Genomic DNA, 17956 nt, shown 5'->3' on the forward strand with positions numbered 1-17956 from the left:
TTTGTCTTTCCTTCCTCAAATAATTTAGATCCTCCCGGCCCAACGTGCTAAATCTTATACACAAGCCCACACCAAAAATTCATAGCCTTGTCGGCCCGACAAGATTAAATCTTTTCTTTTCTTTTGATTAATCAGAGAACCCTAGAGAGCCCTAGAGAGCCCTAGGGTTCAATTAATTAATCAGAGAACCCTAGAGAGCGTCGAAGGGACACTTTGCAAAATCGATTCTTATCCATCCCGAGCACACAATGCACATGCACAATCCCATTGCGATAAAGTCGGCTTGTAGCATGCATTGGACTCTAGTACTCAAAAGTCTTCTTACCATCTTTTTTCCAAATATATAAAAAAAAGGAGGCCAAAGGTATTCTATAATTTGTTTCTGGTCACTTACTTTAAACAAATCACAAATCATGTTTTGGACCCGTACTTTGATTTCTTTCTTCCAGAGGGGAAACGATCTTTTGCCTAAATTTTAAACGGGGATAATGACATAAACAGTTTTTGAATTTTGATTTAATATTTAATATAATTTTTAAATTTTTAATTTGTTCAATATTATATGTACAATATAATTCATGTATTTTTTATATAAATTAAAAATTAAGGAATCATATTACATATTATATATTGGATCAATCATGTTTTAGCTCAGCTCAGCAAAATAATGCAATGGAAGTTTTCTCCGGGAAGAAGACAAAGCACATGCCACCACCATTGCAGGAACCACCGAAGCAACGCAGAGAGATTCCCCCACATTCATGTCACATCGGTCCTCCCCCACCCGAAACCAGAAAACGACAGACAAACCCATCTTTGTTTATGTTTCCTCTCTTCTGTCTCTGTCTCTCTCTGTTCTGGTCTGACCCCCACCATTAACAAAAGCAACCAGAGGAACAGCTTGTCAATGGCGGCCCTTCACTCCCCCTCTCCCTCCCCCGCCCTCAATTTCGAATACCCAGTTCCTCAGAACCCCCCAAAACCACCGTCATGCTCGCGTCGAATCTCTCCCTGGCGCGCTCGATCCAGGATCGCCTCACCCACACTCGAAACTCGCCGAAAAACCGGACCTTTACCATCCGAATAGGCGCCCACTGCAACCCTGTCGCGCCGCCGCGGCCGCCGGCCCCGGTCGTGCTGGGGCTCGGCAGCCTGATGGAGACGTTCGCGGTGGAGGTGCAGAGGGCGGAGAGCAGGGCGCTGGACGTGCCGCTGGTCGCGCCGTTCACGATCGCGACGTCGAGGTTGGAGGGGGTGGGCAACGTGGCGGTGCGGGTGGAGCTGCGGAACGGCTGCGCGGGGTGGGGGGAGGCGCCGGTCCTGCCGTCCGTGACGGCGGAGGATCAGGGGACGGCGTTGGAGAAGGCGAGGGAGGCCTGCGAGGCGTTGAAGAGGAGCCCCGCGATGGGGCTGGGGAGAGCTCTGGGGGAGATTGCGGCGATTCTTCCTGGACATGAGTTCGCTTCTGTGAGTTCTTTCCATCGAGATTTTGGGCTCAATTTGTTTTAGTTTGGTGATCTGTGTGCTGCTTACTCTCTGTTAGAAAACGTAGACATGAATGGTGTGTGCAAATCTCATATATGTGGGTCAAAAAGAACACGTAAAGTTCACCCATAAATGAGTGAGAACTTCGAAGGAGTTCCTGAGGAATCGAACTCGAGACCTTTGCATCTCGATATTTGTCTCCATTCAAGTTCACATGTTAGGCTGTGATTCTCATTTACTTCCTGTTGTTTGCTACTGGGTGATTTTGCATTCACCGTGAGTGAATTTTCGTCAATGTGCATTGATATTTGTTTGGTTATGTGAATGTGATAGGATTCATGGAGGGGTCATTTCAAAATTAGGTCGATTAACTTATGTGTAACTCTGTCAAGAAAGAGAAATATTGCAATGTTGATGGTTTTGAATTTGACTGTACTTTATTTTGAATATTTCGGAATGTTTTGTGTGGTTATTGATTGAGCTTTTTACATTTCATTCAGCATTATTGTGGATCATAGGCACTGTGTATGTTAATATAAGTTTGTTTCAAAACCTGTAGTGACATGGTCCGGTGAAGTTGAAGCTGAAAAGCAGCTTGCTTGTGGAAGAGTCTAGCATTGAGATAATTCAATGAACTGACATAGAATGAAATAGTTAATCTATCTTGGCTTTGTGATCAGTCGGGCCTGTTGTAATGTCAGAAGATATTTGTTGTTTTTTCTGAAAATGTAATGGGCTTGGTGGCTACGCAGTGTGTGCTTACGAGACTAATTTTTCTACCAATCGGGGTATCCCAGTCACAAATTCCCTAAAATTTTCGTGACTATTATTGTTATTATTACTATTCTTATAATGACATCATATATCTTCAATTGAAGGTTCGGGCAGGAGTTGAGATGGCATTGATTGATGCAGTTGCCAACAGCATCGGAACACCATTGTGGAAATTATTTGGTGGAGCTTCGAATACATTAACAACAGACATAACAGTTAAGTTTCTATATTGATTATCAAGTGGGAGGATAGTTCCTAAAGACGTCTGATCTTGACCACGCCACCTACTCCTTCTGTCTTTGAATTACATATAAATAATGTCTTTGATTTCAGTTTCTTTGCTTTTTTTTTTTTTGGGAGAGAATTTCAATTGAGTTTGTCAACCACTTGTGCAGATTCCAATTGTGTCACCAGCTGAAGCTGCTGACTTGGCTCTTAAATATCGGAAACAGGGTTTCCAAACTTTGAAGCTCAAGGTGGGCAAGGATCTGAAAGCAGATATTGAGGTTCTTCGAGCAATACGGGCTGTGCACCCTACTTGTTCATTTATTCTGGATGCTAATGAAGGATACAAGTCTTCAGAAGCTATTCTAGTTCTTGATAAACTGCATGGTAAAGAATGTTATGGACGTGCAAAATCTATCTTTGTTATGCCTGGATCGAAAAGTCAGCAGATTATGAACCTTCTCTTTCTCTCTCCTCTTTTCGCTTAACTGAAAAAAAAAGAAGGTTTTTGAAACCTTGTTTCTGCTTAATGTGACAGCCTCAATTTCCTTGCATTTCGAACACTTTCTGTCTCATTCATTTACTGCCATCTAGGTTTCTTAACTCTTTTTTCTTCATTCTTTACAGAGATGGGGGTTACTCCCATTCTCTTTGAGCAGCCAGTTCATAGAGATGATTGGGCAGGTCTTGGACATGTCAGTCGAATTGCTATAGGGAAATATGGGATTTCTGTCGCAGCTGATGAGAGCTGCCGAAGTTTAGATGACGTCAAGACAATCGTAAAAGGAAATTTAGCAAATGTCATTAACATAAAGCTCGCGAAACTCGGAGTGCTTGGGGCCCTTGACATTATTGAGTTTGCAAGACCACATGATTTGGACCTGATGATCGGTGGTATGGTTGAGACTAGGCTAGCCATGGGCTTCGCTGGCCACCTTGCTGCTGGCTTTGGTTGTTTCAAGTAAGTATTGCCATTTCTGCTGATACTGTTGCTAAGTAAACCTTGTTTATCTGATACACAGTTCCTTAAAGCATTAAATGCTTTTCATCGCAGAAAAGTTAATTTGAGTTCGCATAATTTACTACTGCCAAAGAAAAAAGGACTAATATGTTCGACAATCTGCAGGTTCATTGATCTTGATACTCCCTTACTGCTAGCAGAAGATCCAGTTTTTGGTGGTTACGAAGGTATTATTGACTGAGCTATTGACTTTGGTTGTCAACAGTCCTACTTTTGAGTTGGAACAGTTGGATGAATACTACTGGAAAACTTCTGTTGCTCTGACACCATCTTCTTGTTTCTGTTTCTAGTGTCTGGTGCCAATTATAGATTCAGTAATGCCAGAGGCCATGGCGGCTTCCTTCATTGGGATAACATTCTCTGGTAAATCTTTTCGTTTCCCATCATTCAATGTAGTGTCAAAATGTACACCTTCTTTGATCTACTTTTTCATTTGACTAAGAATTCTCTGATGTTTCACGTTATGCCATTATCTTATCTCTTTGAAACTCAGATTGGTAGAAAGTCGATTACTTCAACAACTCCAGTGTTTGGATCGGTCATGAAGTGTATCTTTCCTATCTTTTGTGGACTTGGGTTGCATTCAATTGGCTCATGCTATAGAGAAGTGGCCTCTGATGACATGGAAGCACTTGGCTCATTTGCGCAGGATAATTGGTGTGCACTGATAAGCCTTGTGTTTTTCTGGCTAGACAATTGGCTAATAATCAAGTGAACCCAGGTGGTGTTTGTTATTGTGTGCATAGTTCTGGACTGGTCTTCTTGCGGATGTTGAGGCCAAAACTAGAGGACCTACATGAACTTAGATTACAACTCTCTGAGACAAATTTCTCTAGAGCTGTTGTGTCTCTAAACAGATCTTAACTGCTTTCTGTGACGATGTAACTTCATGCTTATGTGTCAAACTCTGTCTATCAATTATGTTCTTCAAAATGTGATCTGGGTGCCTAAATGCTGCTTTGGATGAGAGAGAGAGAGAGAGAGAGAGAGAGAGGAGTTTGTTATTTATATTACTTCTCGTTAATGAGCTGATAAACTATCAAATTCAGCACTGGTGCTCTGTTGTTACAAATTCTGTCTCTCCTAAGTCCCCTGGCTACGATGACATTGTGACAGAGTGTTGCTTTCGGGTCAGCACTGGAATTTTGAATCTTTTTCGGTGAACTTGTCTCTATGAGAGTGAAGCAGCGGCAAAGGCCCGTTTCTGTAGAAATCTTTGAACCGAGGACGATGCTTGATCTTTGACTTAGACCATGGGCAATTGACTTGTCGGGTTTATTATTTATAATCCTGAAACTTGTCACAAATCTTAAAACTTGTCACAAAAGTGCAATAAAGTCTTAAAATTGTTACCAAAGTACAATCAAATTTTATAACTTGTTACGAAAGTGCAATCTAATCTTAAAATTTTTAAAAAGGACAATCAAGTCATAAAACTTGTTAAGAAAGAGCGAACGAGTTCTAAAACTATTACAAAGTATAATCAACGGAAAGACCTGATTGAAATAATTTGACAAGTTTTAGGACTTGATTACACTTTTTGAAAGTTTTAGGACTCAATTGCACTTTTGTGATAAGTTTTAGGATTCAATTGCATTTTTGTGATAATTTTTAGGATTTCTAATGCACTCGTCCCTTTATTATTCTATAGTATTAGCAAGTTGGGTCTATTTATGCATTTGGTCCATATAGTTGTACAAGGCTTAACCTAAGCCTACAAATACTTTTTTTTTTCTTAATAATAAAATATTTTCTCTTTTATCAACGACATGGTATTAGAGCAAGACATTCATACGCAAGAGAGAACGAACGACCACGCTACCGCCGCTATGGTTCTTGCCCTTGCTGTGATCGCCAGCAAGAATCTCTTTCCCTCTCGTCTCTCTTGCCTCACTTCGTCCCGTCGACAAGTTCTTCGGTCCTTGTTGCCGATGATCGTTGGTGTCTCTTTCCTCTAGAAATAGTTTGGGATCGTCTCTTTCCTTGAGTTTGCTTCTTCAAGGTGTGGTTTGACTGGTGTTGAGTTGTTTGTGCTGATATGGTGATTGGATCACAAAGTTATGGTGGCTTGGGTGAGATTCATGTATGTTCGTGGCGTTTTTGTTGTTGTGGTACCCAACTAATTGACTAGGTCCTAGGTAGTCAACCACCCGTGTGTAAGGGTTATTCAGGTATATAGTCCACTAACAGTAAGTCCAAAATGCAAAAATGTCTTTAAATCTCACCCTCTAGTGCTCTTAGTGGTGCTATGGTAGCTTGTAGTGTTTTTATTCTTGATTTGTGGATATGTCTATTGATCCGGCAAGCTCTTCGTCATTCGGTTTGGGGGTGATTTCCCTTACTTTTAGTCCTGGTTCAAGATCCTTTGGTGCTTATCATAGTGGTTCTAAAGGGATGTCAATAGTTTAGTTAGGTTCGGATTTTAAACCGAACCAAACCGAACCGTTGAGGTGTGAGCTTGCTATGAACCAAACCATGATTCGAATCGAATACAACTTGAACTGAAAACCCGGTTAGGGCTTAAAAATCCGAATCAAACCGAACCGTTGAGGTGCGAGCTTGCTATGAACCAAACTGTGATCCGAACCAAACACAACCCGAACCGAAAACCCTGTTAGGCTCGGTTCGGATTTTCGATTTTTTGTTTTTTAACCGTGGTCAAATTCACTTTCCTTTTTGAAAAAAAAAAGAAGAAAAAAACTCACTTTCCTTCTTTTTCTTTTACTTTTTTCCTTCTCTGCAAGATATCTCTCTCTCATGTCTTCTTCTTTTTCCATCCTGCTCGTTGATCCCAACTCGCCTCTATACTCCATATCCCACCATCAAGTCCACCACCAACACCTATCCTCTCTCACCTTCCCAATCTTCAAACCCTCTTCTCTCTGCCTCTTCCCCAAGTCCCACCACCACCTCCATGTCCTCTTAGCATCTCGAGGAGTCCCGCTGGCTCCGGGAGGAGCAGCTGTGGCTCCGTGAGGAGAAGAGGTGGGCCCGCGAGAAGGAGTCCCTCCTTTGCGAGATTGTCAGGTTGAAGCTCCGGATTCAGGCCCTAGAGTGCAAAATTCAGATTTCAGGAGGCTATTTGAGGGATGCGGGGAACGTAGCCGCATTGTTGCAGGAGAGGAATTTCATCGTGGAGAGAGGGTTGAGCGCGAGCCCAATGCTATCGGAAGAGAAAGAGGAGGAGGTGATGGAGGAAAAATAGATTGTAGTGGAGAAGAATAAATGCTGGGGTTTCGAAATATGAAATTAATGGTTTGATTCGATTCGGATTATGAACCGAATCAAAACCATTCGAACCGGCAAAAAAGAATGGTTAGATTTTCATTATCCGAATTGAAATCTAAATCGAACCAAAAATCCACAAAATTTCGATTCGGTTTCGATTTTGATTCAGTTTTTGACACCGCTATTACTCCTGCTATGACAGATTTACACACTACTTTGGTCAAGTTGGATAGTACCAATTATCCTACTTAGTCAATGGATCTTTCTACTTTTATTTATGTTAACCGCTAGTCCATATGACTTAAAGCAGAATCGTTTGCAGATTTGGCTACTCTAGAATAGTAGAAGGTCACTAATGCTGCGTTGCATACTATTTTACAGTGAAGTATGGTTGAATCTGTCTGCCATCTTTTCATGGATTGTGTGACAGCCTATGAGGTGTGGACAAAATGTGCTTTACTTTATTTTGGATAGAATAATATGAGTTGAGTTCGCATTATGTGAAAGGCTTTATTTGAAGCTAAAATTGGTGATGCCGGGTTGGCAGAGTATTATGCCCATTTTTCGTCTTTCTATCAGCGTCTCAAATCCTATTTTCCACCGGCTACAACAGTTATTCATATGCAGCAACGAGAAGCGGATATGGTGGTAGTCCTCTTCCTCCGAGGTCTTGGTTCAAATAACAATGCCCTTAGGTAGTAGATTACTCCTCTTGGCTCTCTACCTTCCATAGAGGAAGTGTATTATTGGGCTGCTTGTTACACTCCCAGTCCCAAACCTCCAGGCTATGGTGCCTCGTAATGGTCAAGGAGCTCTTGGTCGTGGTAATTGTGACATCCCCAATTTGGACCGAGTTGACCAAAGGAAATGACCATGGAATTGGCGAGCGGATTGATCCGAGGGTCGGTCATGGATCGGTTGGTGTGGTCGGAACGGGTATTTAAAGAATCGATCATGGTTCGATCGAAGGATCGTCCATGGATCGGTCAAGGGATCGGCAATGAAATGACTTCCCAGTCACGCAAGTCGATTAGAGTGATTCGATCATGGATCGATCATTCAACCATAAGGGTCAGCAGCGGAACGATCCTGGACGACCATGGATCGATGCCATGTGTGCATGAGTCGATTGCGGGTGATTTCGCACGGCCATGCACTGGTCACGGGCGAACATGGACCGATTCCGTTGTGATTGATTCCACGCGACTACATAACAATTGAAGGTCGACCATGGATCGTTGATGCTCAAACATGGACCGATCGCGAAACGGCCATGGACGAGCCGTGTGCCAGGCCAAGAGCTTAATGGCTTAGTCGCGGACCGGGTTTTGTGCCAGCCGTGCAAGCCAGGCCTTGTGCCTGGTCATGGACCAGTCGTAAGCCCGTCAATCATCCCGTGCCCGGCCATGTGCCAGTCATTGTGTCTCATGTGCCAGGCCTTGTGCCCATCGATTCCGGTCCAGAACTAGTTCCGTGCTGATCATACTTGACCACGGGCCATGCATTGTGCCTGCCCATGAGCCAATGCATGTGTACAGTCCATGAACCGGTCCCTCATTCGTGTATCTCGTCCATGTGCTCGGCTCCTCGCCCGTATGGCCGGGCAGTGTACCCGGCCCTGTGCCCATGCGGCCAGGCCGTGTGCCAGGCCCTGCGCCCAGTCAGGCCTGACCGAACAGGCCATGTACCAGGACAATATGGCTAGTTTGGCCTTGCGCCGTTTAGCCAAGTCTTTGGCTTGGTAATGTCCAAACATACTCGGACATATTTTACATCGAACCTCGGGTCCAAATGGGATAGTCGATCGTTTATGGCACTTGAAAACCTCTAATTACCTTAGTTCCTTATTAAGTCAAGTTTTAGTGAAAATTGGGTGTTTAAAGGAAGCTGTGCCATTAGAATTAAGCAATGGCCCCAATAATTGAGTGTTCTTGAAATAGGACACATAGTTCATGCCTAAGAGCTTCTTGAAACAAGAAGACAAGTTGACTTGACTTAGTAGTTGCATTATTGATAACTTCTTAGATAAGTTGGCCAATAATGAAACCTACCCCTCAAGCCACCAATAATAGAGCCATGAACCAATAATGGAGTTGTCTTACAAGAATCAATAATTGTAGGGGTCTAGAGAGTGATTCATGCCCAAAAAGGGAATTATGGGCTAGAAGATAATTTGACAACTTCCTTTGTAAGTTGTCAATCTAGGGTATCATGACCCTAGATTGGCAACTTGGAAACCAAGTTAGCAACATATGGTCCTCATTGAAAGCTTGAAGAAGAAGACTAATGATGGCCAAAGACTTTCAAGCCATCCTCATTATTAACTTAGAATTTTGGCTCTTTCTTCATAAAGGGCAGTAGTGGACCACTCTATAAATAGCCCTTGTCCCTACTTATTCTCCCTTTTTCCTCACACCGTCACCAACTCTCACGCCTCCCTCTCTCTTGTCTACCCCACCATCTGGCCTTCTTGCTCACGTCTCTTTCTCTTTTTCATATCTACCCCACTTGGTCGACCACCACCTCTCCCTCACGCCACCTTCTTGGTCCTCACTAGATCTTGCTTTTGTCAAGTAGAGTAAGTAGATTCCCTAATCTCGGGATAGGATGATATGATGCGTTGTTGGCTTGTGTCTTTACCTAAGCCTTGATAGGGATTTGCTTGTGTGGATTGTGTGCTTTGTCATTTTGCAAGACATAGTCAAGAGTCAAGCACGAATCGATCGCGAAAGAGGGAACGTATCTATTGTACGCACGTTATGGCGTTTAGATCAAAACTTGCTTGGCAAATGTTCGATATTGAAGCGTATCGAAGCCAAGCTAAGTACGGTTTTATTCAACGCTTGGCGTGTTGGATCAAGTCACGGGCTCTGGACCGTGGCCGACATACTAGGTGATTTAAGCTTATTATCCATGAATCACACTTGCACTCACGCTTTCGGGCACTCTTGTTTGCATGAAATATAAAGAAAGACAAAAACACGGTTTGCTTGATGCTTGTGACGCATGGACATGTGAGGGACTAAAGCCGTCTACGATGGATTTCAAGACGTTGCCAAATAAATTTCGGATGCCAGGTGAATTCCGGATGTGTGACATTCCGAATTTCGGTCCATTTTTGGGATTTAGAAAACGTGTAATTCGTCAGTGTGTTTATAGTAAAATCTCGCCCGGTTATTATTTTTAAAATTGAGATTTCGCTAGAATCGCACTCGATCGAATTTGGCCGTTGTTTAGAGCCCAAACTTTGGTGTCGAATTTCTCGGAGTTCCAGAACGAATTTAATTGGACGGTGTCAATATTATTGTGGCCAACCTCGATGTTACCCGGGATATGGGAAAAGTAAATTTTTGACCGGGTACGAATGTGGACTGGTAGACCTCTCTCGCGGTGTGTTTTTATTAATACCCTTTGGCCAAATCCTAAATTATTAATTAGGATTTTTCGGGGACCGTTAGATCGTTTTTGGATTCGAATCGTAGCCGTTGGATCGCAATTATTGCGATTTGACTATTCTCTCTCTCTCTCTCTCCTCCACTCTTTTCCACGCCGGTCTCCCCCCATGCGTCTGACACCCCACCCACTCTCACCAGCCCCCATCATTTCCTCTCTTCTTCCTTTTCTTTTCTTTTCTTCTTTTTCTTTTCTTTTCTTTTCTTCCCTTCTTCTTCTCCTTCGCTGGTCTTGCTTCTGCCGGCTTCTGCTTGTTGCTGCTGCTGCTGCTTCTTGCTTCTTCTCACTGCGTCGCCGGCCATCTTCGCCGGGACCAGCTCCGCCGCACGCCGCCTTCCTGCCGCGAGCCGCCGCCATCCCGGCTTCCCTCTGGCCGAGCAGCTCCACACCGGCCACGTCCTCAGCCCCGTCGTTGGCCTGTCTCGGCCAAGCGCGAGCCGCGCCGCTCGCCGGCCCAGCCGCCGTCCGTCCACCGTCGCTCGCCACCATTGTCCCCGCCGCCGGGACACCACCACCAGCCGTCGTTCAGCCCTTGAACCAGCCCCGCCCAGCCACCACAGCAGCTGTCTCCCCTCGCCACGCCCGTTCGCCGCTCACCGGAGCATTCCGAGGACACCGCGGACCGCCCTCGTCACCGCCGTCGTCCTCGCGTCGTCGCCGGCGTTAGCCGAGTAAGTTAACCCCTAATCCCGTGTTTAGGGTGTTAAACTTGCTTAGGGTAGTTGATTTAAGTTTATGGTTAATTAAGTGGGATTAGGTGATAGGTTATCGGTAATTATTTGATAGGCTATTGATGGGTTGCGATAAGCTATCGTGTAATTGTGATAAGTTATCAGTTATTTTATTGTTATTGATTATTTTATTAAATAAATTATTTTCGGAATTTAAATATTATTATATTATTTAATAAATTAATTCCGTATTAAATATTATTATTTTATTATTAAATAATTAATTTCCGAAAATTAAATAGTATTATTTTCGGAAATTTTTCTAACGTTAATTGTGATGCCAACGTTGGTTTTTGCCGTATAAGATGGCGTTTTAGAAAATTATTTGAATGATTTTGATTCGAGGAAATATTTTGAATTCTTTGAAAAGAAATTATTTTTGGATATTATTAAATAATTAAATTCCGAATTTATTTATTATTATTTCGGAAAATTTATAATTTCAAATTATGATTTCTAGTTTGAATGTTGGCGTTTGTGCCGTGATTTGTCGTATAAAATTATTTTTTACGACAAATTATTTTGATCGGAAGTTTTCAAGAAAGTTTACGAGATTATTGGCATTAAATTATTTTTATTGTTATGCCAAGAATGATAGTGGTGCTTTGTAGTTGATAAACATGTTTGGCATCGAAGTTTGCAAGAATTGATTGACTGTTTGCATGTGTGACCACTTGATTTGTTATGTGGCATTTTGTGAGCACTATTCATGGATGCATGGGCTAATTGAGAAGATAATAATTGGCCGGAATGCTTGTGTACTCGTGTGGTCACACGTTGGAGCCGTCTTGCTGTGTATCGCTTGACGATGCCCGATTTATCGGATGCCTGGGGATTATCTGGAGTGCCGATACCTCGGATGCCTTGTCGCGGCCCGAGGCCGGACTCGATGCTCCTTACGGGATACCATCTTACTGTGTATCGTTTGATGTTGCCGTATTGGAATGCCGTCATCCTGTGTATCGTTTGACGTAGTCGTGCCCGACGGGGCGGGACGGAGCCCGGTTTTTATCGGAAGACTGCCATCTTGCTGCGTATCGCTTGATGTGTAGTGGCCCCGAGGGGGCGTAATAACTGGAATACGTGTGATACATAGTGCCTGATTATGTGGTAGAAACTGCTAGGCATGGTATGGGACGTGCCCAAGTGGATTCTATCTTATAATCGGGACACGCCCGCTTGTGATGCATTGATGCATGAGTAATTGATTTAGATGCTTCGAGTTTGCGACATATGCATTTCATCAACGAGTGTACCAAGGCGAGGTAAGGATGCCTGTGGTTGTTTAAGAATGTTGCTATGGATGCCGTGTTGCCTGTTTAGGGACCCCCGTGCGAGTTGGCCTCCTAAGCGGGGCTTAGGCCGTTAACTTATTGAGATTTTATCTCATTTGTTGTTGTTAAAACTTTTTCAGGACCTTAGCTTGTCGTTGCTTCTTATGCGGTTTGGAGTACCGCTGTTTTTGGTTGGTCTTTGAGGGTTAGGCCTGGAAGCTGGTCTTTTGGATGGAGTAGATTAACCCTAACCTTTGTCTTTTGCTGGTCTTTGTGGAAACGCCCGCAGTGGCTTGTAAGTATGTTCCCAGGGGTTAATCAAGTGAATATTAAAAATGGCTATTGTCATGTCTGGTTTTCCTCTGCTATCCCTGATTTAATTATTGTCTGGAGATTGTTGTGTTGGTTATCGTTTCCGCTTGCGTAATTCAAAGATAAAAAGAAAAGGGTCGGCGACGAGTCCTGAGTCGTCGCATCATAACGACCATAGCGGGGTGTCGTGCGCCCGCGGGGTTCGGGGCGTGACAGGATGCCCGATAGATTTTGGATGCCCGATTTCAGATGCTCGATGGATTTCGGAAGAATCGATGGATTTCGGTTAAGAATAAATGAATTCCGTGTGTTTGTTCTTACATGTACGCTTGTATACCATGCTTGATGTTCTCTTGTTTCATGTGTGTGCCATGTATAGCACATAGGCAAGGTAAATGCATCTTTGTTATTGATTTGCCATCGATACCGGGGCGGTAAAGTTGGACTCGTGTCCGACGACGATTATTTCCTCCTAACTTAAAATTCGACGGTTTACTTATTGAGTCTATGACTCATTCCCCGTTGTTTTTCGTCAGACTTGTAGGATGGCGGCTCCTCCTGTCCGCTTCGGAACTCCCGTGGAAATGATAGTAGATGTAATCGACGTAATAGACGTAACCGAGGGGAGAGCCTATTGGAAGGTCATCTTCCAAGTCATGGTCGACGAAGGCTTTGAGAATCCAGTTCTGCACCAGTACGAAGCTTGGTATGAATGGACGAAGGACGGCGGATTGCTCGAACCCCTTCATGGGTTTCATGACCCTTTTGGTGGTGCCAACAGATCGGCACCTGGGAACGCCGCGAACGGAGTCTAGGCGGCGAACCTGACTTGGGAATGACCGAGCGTGTTTTGGGAAGGAACTTTTTGGAAGACCCTTTTTGGAGAAAATCACGGTAGCAAGGCTAGGTATAACCCAATCGTGTTTGTTATAGCGGGTATACGTGTGTGAATCGGCCCGTAAAAAGAAGGGGCATGTAAAAAGGTTTGGCTTGTAAAATATATAAGCCATCATGTAAATACAAAGTTTGCTCATGATGCTTGTCTTAACCCCGTTGTTTGTTCTGGTTGTGATTGTTCCGAATTCATGTTTCCGCTTGCTCGTAAAGAAAGATAATAATGAACGGAACGTTGCAAAGTAAGCCACAAGTCACAATCTTGGCCGAGACGTGATACTAATAGTCGTGAAAACCGAAACTATGATAGTTCTAAGTGTGGTATTTAGGGCTAAGGTGCCTCTTGTGGTGGTGGTAATAGTGGTTATTGTAACATCCACGGTTTTGGCTCCTGTATTGATCGTGGAAAACGGCCAGGGAATCAGTGTGTCGATAGTGGAGATCGACCATGGACCCATCCAATGATCGGTCATGAACCAATCAGCCCAATTGGAAAAGGCGATTGAGGACCAACCATGGTCCAATCAAAGGATCGTCCATGAGTCGGCAAAGGGATCAACAGTGAATCGATCCACTAATCACGCAAGTCGACCAGAGCTATTCGGCCGTGGATCAGCCACTCGACTATAAAGGTCGGCCATGGGACGATCACGCACTGTCACGGATCAATTGACGGACAATCATGGATCGATTCCGCGTTGTCATGCACCGACCGAGGGTGATTTCGCTCAGACAAGCATCTGTTGCGGGCGAGCATGGACCGATTTTGTCCGACTGTTTTCGGCTGCAGATCAATCGATTCCACGCGATTACATGATAACCGAGAGTCGACCACGGATCGACTATGCTTGACCATGGCTTGGTCATGAACTAGGCCTTAGATCGTTTGCGAGAGATCATGGACCGGCCGCAGATCCAATCGTGCGCCCAGTCAGTTCCGGCCACGAATCCAACCCTACGCCTGGCTAGTTCCGATCCTAGACCCGGCCCTATACTTGTCCAGTTTCGACCACTGGACCTGGTCACGCCGGTCAGACTCGACCACGTCCGGCTACGCCCGATCGTGAATGAACACGAGAAACTCTCACCCGATGATGTAGACGCTTACATAAACTTCTCTCCCATGCTCACATAATGTTCCTTGGATGTTAGTCATTAAATGAAGATGGTGACAAGGAACTTGGGTGACAAGGAATTAGGTAGCAACTTAGGTGGCAAGTTACCTTAGGAATTAATGTGGGCATTTAATGAAGAAGATGAATCACCCTCTTAGGTGGCCAAGAAGGGATTTGATAATCATTACCATGAGATTTGTCTTGGTGAACAAATTAGGCTAAGTCATCATTATATGGTGACTCATTAGCCAAGTGGACTAATAGGAAAAATACACCAAGGATCCTTAATCATTTCCTAGAACCTTAGGGCGCCACATAACCAAGATAGCCAAGCCACTCCAAGAAAGCTCATTGGACCACTTGTTAGGGACCACTTGTTAGGGAATTTAATGAGAGAAAGGCTTATAAATAAGGCATCACTCCCTTCATTCTCACCACCCTTGGCTCACTACTTCTTCTCTTTTCCTCTTGTGCCCTCTCTCCTTCTTGGCTTTGCTTGCCGTTCGCCTTCACTGTTCGGCCACCACTCGGCCATTTGTCACCACTCCGTCAAATTGTAAGTGAAAATGCTAACCCTTAGCTAGGGCGATATGTTGCGTTGTTGAATTTGGATGTGTGCTCACCCATACTTTGTCGTGTGTATGATAGGGGTGATCGGTTCCAGGGTGGGTAAGGTCCAGACCTGGAACCTGGAACCTACCCTGTTACAATCGGTTCCCAGTTTTTGGAACCTGGAACCTACCCTGTTTTCCCTAGACCCTGTTTTGGAACCTACCCTGTTTTTCCGGTCTGGTTCTAGGGTCAACCTATTTTTTTTTCTTTTTCTGGTTTCAGAAATTTGGAGCAAAATAAACAATCCACAAGCACCATGTCCAGCAATTGACATGCTCCCCTTGACATGTTCACAAGTGCTCTGTGCTTCTCGAAGTAATAAAAATGAAAATGATGAAAATATATCAGCTAATGCATAATCCTGTCAATTAGTTTCAAGCGAAGAAAATTCATCAAATATTCACCCATAGAAGATGGATAACACACAAAAGAACTAACTATGCTAAAACCCTCCAATAACTCTTTACTTCTACAATTGAAAAGTCAGTGCTTTAGTAAAATGAAAATAATGAAAAGCACCACTGTTCCTAGGAGAAGACAATAACAAAACCCATCCTAAGAGACCAATTCAGCCACAGCTCCATGAAAATGATGAAATAGCAAGACCCAACAAAGTTCTTGCGTTGCAACCATCCAGAACCATCACGGGCATGATAAAAAACCTGAAATTCATACATAAAGAAAAATCAACTAGAAATCATGCTCTAAAGACAAATGCAAATATGCTGATTAATGAAGTCTATTTACTCACCATAAAATCGGAGTTTCCACAAAAGAAAATCTATTTACCAATGATAATATCCTCGGTAAGACAATCCAAATCTAAAAACAAAAAAAAAAAGATTAAATAAAGTATTCACTCAGTAGATAAATATGTGAATGAATTACAAGATAAAAAGAAATAATGAAATATACACGACTTACCCGACTCAAACTTTTCCGCGTTCTTAATGCACTCTTCAACATTAATCGGCACGCGAACGGCTCTCAACCAATCTTGAGTGCAAATCAAACCTTCCACCACTCTAGAAGTCAAAGAACTTCGAAAGCCATCAAGCACACATCCCAATGTACTAAAAGCCGACTCCGAAGCAACGGTAGTCACGGAAATGGACAAAACATCCCGAGCCATCAAATATAAGATTTTATACTTTGATCCACTACTCTTCCACCACATCAAAAGGTCCAGATTAATGACATCTTCACTTTCGGCTTCAAGATACCGATCAAGCTCAGATTTGTTTTCATTAAGCACTTTTTTCTTCGCGTGAAGAAATCTTTTTCGCCAAGCTTAGATGTCATCCTCATTGTTACCTTCATTGTTATCAATATTGGCATTGGACCCACTACTACTAGTACTTACGCTTGAACCACCAAAATGTTGTTTACTAGAACGAACAAATGATTACTCATAAAATTCATACAAACGCTCCAAGGCAAGCTTCACCTTATCATGTATCTCATCAATTTTCACTTCATCATCATAAATTTGTCCATAACAGAACTTCACATAATTCAACTTTTTTGTAGGATCCAACGCAACCGCAATCAACACCATGATGTTTACTTTATTCAAACTCCCATAATATTTGTCAAACTTCTCCTTCATTCTCATGGGAGAACTCCTCACATACCTAACTACATTTCGAATACGTGCAATAGAATCACACACCTCATTCAATCAATCTTTTACAATCAAGTTTAAGATATGAGCAGTGCACCTCATATGTAAAACATCACCATTCAAGATCAATAACCTTTCCTTTGAAAATTTTTCCTTCAAATAACCAACAGCCACATCATTAGAACTAGCATTATCAACGGTTATTGTAGACACCTTCTTTTCTATTCCCCACTCGTAAATGCATTTCTCCACCATTTTCCCAATCTCTCTACCCTTATGACTATGCATCACCACAAAATTGATGATTCCTTTATGCAATTTCCAGTTTTCATTAATAAAATGTGCAGTGAAACATAAATAGTTCCAGTTTTGAATGAAACTCCACATATCAGTTGTGAGTGCAATCCTAGAATTAAGCTTACTAAAGTAAGCTTTCAAACAAGTTCTTTCACTCAAATACAACTTCATACAATCTCTAGCCACCATAAATCGTGATAAATGTTGGAATAGAGGCTGTAATTCAGTGACAAAATCACGAAAACCGACACGCTCAATCGTGGAAAAAGGTTGTTCATCAATAATGATCATCCTAGCAAGCATGTGCCTACAACGTTCTTGATCAAACTTCCACGTTGTTAAGACACTACCATCACCAGTATTTTCCTCTACCTTGCCAACCACGTCTTTGTTACGTGGTGCAAACAACATTTGCTTCTTATTTGTATGAGGATACTTTTTGCAGGTTCTCAAGTGCTTCCACATACTAGATGTTCCATGATCAACAGAGTATTTATACTCTTTCCCACAGTGAATGCACTTTACCATAGTTACTTTCTTTGTGTTCTCATATATGATTTTCGAAAAATTATCCCATGTCTCCGATTGATTAGCTCGCTTTTTACCAAGAGGAGGACGGAAGTTAGGTACCCTCACCTTGTTTGTCACACTCACGGTTGTAGAGTCCACTTCAGTAGCTTCATGGAATGGTAATTCCATGAGAGGACTCATTTCATTATATCCATCCGCTTCCATTGATATGTCTTTGTCTTGATCCATCAACTCAAATTAAAACTATACAAAGTCAAGAATCTACAAAAGACAAATTTTACAACAATATAGGACCAACAATCATAGAATAAGAAGTCTGTAACTCTTCATTTGTGGAACAACAATTACAGCCACAAAGCATAGCGAACCAAAGTCAAACT

The 17956-nt window shown here is 42.9% G+C and overlaps 1 protein-coding gene across 1 annotated transcript; it reads left to right on the top strand.

The window, feature by feature from the left end:
* The first annotated feature begins 851 nt into the window (after positions 1-851).
* LOC115676668 (L-Ala-D/L-amino acid epimerase) lies at positions 852-4438 on the top strand. Its single transcript, XM_030599629.2, has 7 exons — positions 852-1467; positions 2364-2474; positions 2655-2871; positions 3112-3445; positions 3611-3672; positions 3796-3868; positions 3999-4438. Coding segments are annotated over exons 1-7 (1275 nt in total). The 5' UTR covers positions 852-990; the 3' UTR covers positions 4000-4438.
* The last annotated feature ends 13518 nt before the right edge of the window (positions 4439-17956 follow it).

Source organism: Syzygium oleosum, unplaced genomic scaffold (assembly GCF_021117445.2).
Source record: "Syzygium oleosum isolate NSW1041296 unplaced genomic scaffold, Sole_v2.1 Sole_v2.17, whole genome shotgun sequence".
NCBI classification, from domain to species: Eukaryota; Viridiplantae; Streptophyta; class Magnoliopsida; order Myrtales; family Myrtaceae; genus Syzygium; species Syzygium oleosum.